This window comes from Narcine bancroftii, chromosome 5 (assembly GCF_036971445.1).
Source record: "Narcine bancroftii isolate sNarBan1 chromosome 5, sNarBan1.hap1, whole genome shotgun sequence".
NCBI lineage: Eukaryota > Metazoa > Chordata > Chondrichthyes > Torpediniformes > Narcinidae > Narcine > Narcine bancroftii.
The window spans coordinates 220,275,749-220,282,851 of NC_091473.1; the positions used below are offsets into that span (position 1 = coordinate 220,275,749).

At 43.2% G+C, this 7,103-nt stretch overlaps 1 protein-coding gene across 1 annotated transcript in view; it reads right to left on the reverse strand.

Annotated features, from left to right (window-relative positions):
• Positions 1–3,696: 3,696 nt before the first annotated feature.
• Positions 3,697–7,103, reverse strand: part of LOC138765531 (probable G-protein coupled receptor 139) — a 30,069-nt gene continuing 26,662 nt past the window's right edge. The window contains exon 3 of the mRNA XM_069942560.1: positions 3,697–4,876. Within this exon, the coding sequence (XP_069798661.1) occupies positions 3,943–4,876 (934 nt within the window). The 3' untranslated portion in view covers positions 3,697–3,942. The remainder of the gene's footprint in view (positions 4,877–7,103) is intronic.

Sequence of the window (7,103 nt, forward strand, 5' to 3'; positions counted from 1 at the left end):
GATTGGAAGTCATTATCCAGGGAACAGATAGAGTGGAGGCAGAGAAATAGTGAGAAATGGATAAAATCCTTCCAAGGGACGATATATAATCCCAGTAGCTGTTAGATTAAGTGAGTTGAGTCTCACAGTTAACCAACACAGCTAAATAAATAAATAAATAAATTCCCTTTCTTCGTCAAAATCTCACCACGCACACCTCTATTCATATTTTCTATGACTGTGGAGATCAAGCCTATTTTCCAATTATAAACGTTATTTCATTTCCTTCAATCATGGCTTACTGTCATTTTCTCATTCAAAGATTCGCACTTCCATTCCCAGATTCTGTTCCCTGATGCTGAGAATCTCCATCAATTCGCTTATTTCTTGAAACGGGTTTCCGTACCCGAAGTCTTAGAATTTCACATTCCTCCAGTCATTTGAAAGCTCATTCCTATTCCTTTGCTCTCATCCTCTCAACCGTGTTCTTCTGGTTGAATGTTCCATCCTAGTTCGAATTCTCTCACTCGCTTACGATCATATTTTATCCTTTTTACCACTGACATAAGACGAAACAGAAATATCCATTCCTATATCCAGCCACTTTCACCAGAAGTTTTCATATTCCTCCAAGCATAACGCTTTGATGGGTTCTTTCACACTTTTAGTCTCATTCCCTTTGCCGCAGTCTGGGAATGTCATTCCAATTTCGTCATTTTGGGAATCTTCTTCCGATTTCCTTCAATTTAGAAATGATGACTCCATTCTCGATCTCTGCCTCATTCCCGCTGTTTTAAAATTTACATGCTCTGGTGTCCAAGAGTGAATCATAAAGGCTGCATCTATTGCATATTTGTGATTAAACATACTATCGAATATTCAACAGCGGTCAAATTTAGGTTTGCCTAGATGTGGAAGGAGCATGTTTACTCTTTGTGTTGGAATAGGGAAGAGAGATTGAGGAGGAGAGAGCATGATGGTAAGAGGAAGAGAGGGAGGGAGAAGGAGGGAAAGACTCATAGATGGAAATATACAAAGATGAATTGCTGCCATTTCAGACGACTTGAACCCCGAGATCCACCTCACAGATACAAAAATATAGTCGTAGATATCTGATAGTCACACAAACATGCACTGCAGTCGGATTGAGCTATTGCCTATGAATATACTGACTTTATATGTTCAATAGCACGTTTACCGCACTCGGAGTCCATGTCCAACAAATGACATTCTCTCAGGATCTTCTCATTCACTGAGAGAGACACGTTTTCCGAAATCTTAGAGCAGGGACGCTGTTTTGAGCTTCCTGACATTGCTTGAAGTTAAGTGCCATCGACTGGTTCGGCCTGTCCTTGGATGAGAATGCGAACAGCTGACTTGGCCAGTGGAATGGAACATGAGTTGCACCAGGTGCGGTTATAGGTCACTCGTGAGCCTCTGAGTGAAATACCCAAAGGTATTGAGGTTTGTGAGAGATGGTTGGATGGATCCCGATTCCGCAGGGTGCTCACACGAAATGACTGAATTCAACTACAGTCTTGGTTGGATAATTCTTTAATCTGCAGATTGGGTTAATTTCATTCACCGCTACTACTGAAATGTCATTCAGGAATCAGTGACAAATGTCCCCCCGAACAGCTCCAATACATTCATTTTTTTCCTGATCGGTAGCATTCTGAATAATGTAACATCAATCATAAACGACCTCATCTTTTAACATCCAATAATTAGTTCCTCTCATATACAAAGTATCTCTAAGTTAGTACGCTTGCTGTATAATATTTTACCAAACCTAAGACCACAGCTTATTAATACTAAAGTTAGTTTCTCACATCTGCGAAGTCTCAGGGTGCTAATCGGTGCAGGTGCATATCAACAAATGCTCTATTGTTCTCTCAGATGCTGCTGCGACCTTCATTGTTCTGACATATTTTGTGTGTCAGCTTTTAGCTAATTTCTATCTTCTGCTGTTTTCCCATCATGTTGCTGAGCACGACTACACTAAACTAGCACCTAGTTCTACCTACAGTTTAGCCAACGTTCTCTGTTGCTAACGTTGTGTGTGACTAGCAGGCCCGATGCACGAGTGGCAGAACATGAGACAGCGGTTGACATGAGTGAACAGTGGACAATGCGAGCGACTGGCAGACTTCATTGTGAAGCAAGAGACATAGACATGGATGTGGCCGGTCAGCCTTGTGTGTGTGTGTGTGTGTGTCTGTGTGTGTGAGTGTCTGTGTGTGTGTGCGCGTGTGTGTGTGTGTGTGTCCGTGTGTGTGTATTTGTGTGTGTGTGTGTGTGCGTGTGTGTGTGTGTGTGTGTGTCTGTGTGTGTGTTTGTGTGTGTGTGTGTGTGTGTGAGAGATGGGAAAATTGACCTAAAATTATGAACATGGAAGAAACTAAAGTTCATCAGTAAAATGGCTGTAACCAGTTCAAATAGGATAAGCTTGGGGCTTAGGATGCAGGAAAGCAGAGTCAGCACGATTAACATAAGAATCTTCTAGTCTTTGTGACAAGACCATAGGACTAAGATAAGGAATGGTAAGGTACAATAGAATGTAGGAAGTTGAGGTAGTCTGGATCAGATAAGGGTCTCCTAGCCCTGGACAGAAGTACCAAGTCATACATTTCTAATTAGCTAACCATACACAGATTTATACATATGAAATTAGCCAACCCTAGATAGAATGAGTCAACTCTGCATATCAAGAGACTGTAGCCCAGAGAATCAGGAAGGTGTGAATAAGGACAATGACATGATAGGGCACCCACAGGATACCCCCTGGTCCTCCAAGTGTACTGAAACTGCACGTAGGCAGGAAGGATTACCTATGCCAAACCCATCCAGGGGGGCAGAAGAATGTAAGGGGGAGGGCATTCTGATACTGAAATTGACTGTATAAAAGTTGGGTGAGCCCCAGTATGTGTGTGTATTCCCAGGGTAAGGGGAAGCACCCAACTTTGCATTGTTGTAGTAATAAATGTTCTTTGTTCTCAATTTTTGTCTCGAGCAATTTCTTTAAAGGTACTTTAATTTCTAACATGTGTGTGTTTGTGTGTGTGTGTGTGTGTGTTTATGTGTGAGAGAGTTATCAAGAGCTACTCTGTGGCTCTACAGCGGAACGTTATATTGAATTTCTAAATCGCAGGAGTTACTGAGTTATTTTGATGCTAATTCTTGATCTGCTCCGCTGGTTTGCATTTTCCATGCCCCGTCGGTATTCCATAAAGATTGGAATTGTTTTATGAATTTAAATAGTTGTACTTTTACACGTTAATCGCTCATTCTAACGTCTAATTTCATTGTGAAGATTTTAATGTTATTTTTATTTTAAGATATTTTGTAGGTCTGATTTGACGTTCCACTTAAAAGTGTATCGTAATTATGATTCGTTGAATTGGTAACCTGCTGCTTTATATTGGGTACATGCCTTAGGATATTTGAACTAATGATAAAATATTGTTTACAACTTCTGCCTGGGACTGGCTTTGGACGTGTTCAATTAGATTCCTCGACTGTATTAACGTCGTATTTGTTTAGGTAAGAACCAATGCATAACTTTGTAACCTAAGAAATGTATTATGAGCTCCACCAATTTAGCTACCTTTCTACGTCGGCACAGCCACGGTATTTCTGAGCTCTATACTATTTTCAGTAACTGCATGAGGTTCGGTTTGGTTAACGTATCGGGAATGCAAGAACAGATTGAATTCCTTGTGAGGTACGAAGCATTATTTTAATTGCAGGTCCCATGGTCATCGTCGTAGATGAACTAGTTTGTGTCATTTGAAGTCTGTTTAATTTTGATCATTAGTTCGAGTGACTTTACTCCGAGGTTTCCTTTGGGATTACGTCAATCGCTCTTTCCCTCTGAGGGCTGATATTTTATTTGATCACACCTCGTTGTCAAATTAATTATTTAAATTGCGCCTGACGATAAAGATTTCATGGCTCCTCGCGTCATTGAGCACATTTCACAACTCGAGAGATGGAAGATTTCACTAGTTCCTTCAGTTGTTCCCTGAGCTTTTTCTGGGTAATGGTGTAAAGGGCCGTGTTTGTACAGCAGCTCAACAGCTGCAGCATGAAACCTAGGTCTTGCACAAAAATAGCTGGACTGACAAACACAATGCGAACATAATACAACTGGACCCATATGAAATACCCTGTGAACAGCGACCATAACAGGATGAAATTCGCCGAGATAGCATACAGCAAAGTGACGGATTTCCTGCGGCTCTCCATCTCTGGGTCTCGAAAACTCTCCCGACTGCTGGCACCTCGAAGTCTTCTGCGCACCCTGCTAGTCACCAGAATATGTCTTACAGTTAACCCATTGAGCAGCAAAATGAGGACAAAGGGGATTGCCGGTGTGAAGATATGATGAACAAATGTGGCTGTTGCCCAGTTCTCTGATCCCAGAAGACTGTCTCTTGTCAAACAAAACCAAGGGGAATTTTCAATGAAATATTCACCTGTGAACATAAAATACCAGAAAATGTTCTTCGAAAAACTTAGCACGCTCGCCGTTCCAAGTACAAACGTCGCCGTTTTCTCGGTGCAATAATTCCTTTTCATCTTCTGGTAACAAATGGCTACAAACCGATCAAAGGTGAATGCGACGGTGTTCCAGACAGACCAATCTGTCACTGTATAAACAAGGACGGCGTGAATATTACACAAAGGGATGGACTTGAGGAAACGGAAGTAGTACCTGTAGGCAATTGGTATCTGCCTCATTATCAGATCGAAGATAACGATCAGTAGATCCGCCGCCGCCATTGCAAGGAGGTAAAGCGTGACATTTTTGGACAGACCGCAGTTCCCTCGGGACAGGATCTTAATAGTCACTGATATTACTGTAAAAAAAGGAAAATAAATTATATTTCTGACGCTGAATAGAGTTCAGAAATAAACAGTAAACGACTGGTTACTTTACAAATCCCCCGAAAACTAAAGGAAGGTCGAGCCATGTTTATGGATTGTAACTGTGGGGAGAGTTGGTGACCAGAAACGAGCATCCTGTGTAAAAGCAATTTCTTGCCATGCATCTCTGCCGGGTTACATACGCATCTTACTCATAGCCAGGACTATGCACTGTGGGGTACTTCCAAAATAAATCCATGTGATTGATACCAGCTCGATTACCATAACTGCCGGCACTACAAGGGTGCTTCCGTGTCCATTTTACTGTAATTTTAGAACACGTTCCATTCTCTTTGGCTTGGCTTCGCGGATGAAGATTTATGGAGGGGGTAAATGTCCACGTCAGCTGCACGCTCTTTTGTGGCTGACAAGTCCAATGCGGGACAGGCAGACACGGTTGCAGCGGTTGCAGGGGAAAATTGGTTGGTTGGGGTTGGGTGTTGGGTTTTTCCTCCTTTGTCTTTTGTCAGTGAGGTGGGCTCTGCAGTCTTCTTCAAAGGAGGTTGCTGCCCGCCGAACTGTGAGGCGCCAAGATGCACGATTTGAGGCAATATCAGCCCACTGGCGGTGGTCAATGTGGCAGGCACCTGGAGATTTCTTTAGGCAGTCCTTGTACCTCTTCTTTGGTGCACCTTTGTCACGGTGGCCAGTGGAGAGCTCGCCATATAACGATCTTGGGAAGGTGATGGTCCTCCATTCTGGAGGCGTGACCTACCCAGCTCAGCTGGATCTTCAGCAGCGTGGATTCCATGCTGTCGGCCTCTGCCATCTCGAGTACTTCGATGTTAGGGATGAAGTCGCTCCAATGAATGTTGAGGATGGAGTGGAGACAACGCTGGTGGAAGCGTTCTAGGAGCCATAGGTGATGCCGGTAGAGGACCCATGATTCGGAGCCGAACAGGAGTGTGGGTATGACAACGGCTCTGTATACGCTTATCTTTGTGAGGTTTTTCAGTTGGTTGTTTTTCCAGACTCTTTTGTGTAGTCTTCCAAAGGCGCTATTTGCCTTGGCGAGTCTGTTGTCTATCTCGTTGTCGATCCTTCCATCTGATGAAATGGTGCAGCCGAGGTAGGTAAACTGGTTGACCGTTTTGAGTTTTGTGTGCCCGATGGAGATGTGGGGTGGCTGGTAGTCATGGTGGGGAGCTGGCTGATGGAGGATCTCCATTTTCTTCAGGCTGAATTCCAGGCCAAACATTTTGGCAGTTTCCGCAAAACAGGACGTCAAGCACTTAAGAGCTGGCTCAGAATGGGCAACTAAAGCGGCATCGTGTTCAAAGAGTAGTTCATGGACAAGTTGCTCTTGCGTCTTGGTGTGAGCTTGCATGCGCCTCAGATTGAAGAGATTGCCATCCATGCGGTACCGGATGTAAACAGCGTCTTCATTGTTGAGGTCTTTCATGGCTTGGTTCAGCATCATGCTGAAGAAGATTGAAAAGAGGGTTGGTGCAAGAACGCAGCCTTGCTTCACACCATTGTCAATGGAGAAGGGTTCATCCAAATGCTGAGCTTTATTCCATATAATTAACCGGTGCAGAGAGAAAGACATTTAAAATCTGGCGATGTATGTTGGGAGGAATCTGGCAAATTTATTGTTGGGAACAGATTGAGCACAGTGGTGTTAGAAATTAAAGTACCTTTAAAGAAATTGCTCGAGACAAAAATTGAGAACAAAGAACATTTATTACTACAACAATGCAAAGTTGGGTGCTTCCCCTTACCCTGGGAATACACACATACACTGGGGCTCACCCAACTTTTATACAGTTGATTTCAGTATAGGAATACCCTCCCCCTTACATTCTTCTGCCTCCTGCTGGAGAGGTTTGGCATTAGGCAATCCTGCCTGCCTACGTGCAATTTCAGTATACTTGGAGGACCAGGGGGGGGGGGGGGGTATCCTGTCGGTGTCCCTTCATGTTATTGTCCTTATTCACACCTTCCTGATTCTCTGGGCTACAGTCTCTTGATATGCAGAGTTGGCTCATCCTGTCTAGGGTTGGCTAATTTAATATGTATAAATCTGTGTAAGGTTAGCTAATTAGAAATGTATGACTTGGTACTTCTGTCCAGGGCTAGGAGACCCTTATCTGATCCAGACTACCTCAACTTCCTACATTCTATTGTACCTTACCATTCCTTATCTTAGTCTTATGGTCTTGTCACAAAGACTAGAAGATTCTTATGTTAATCGT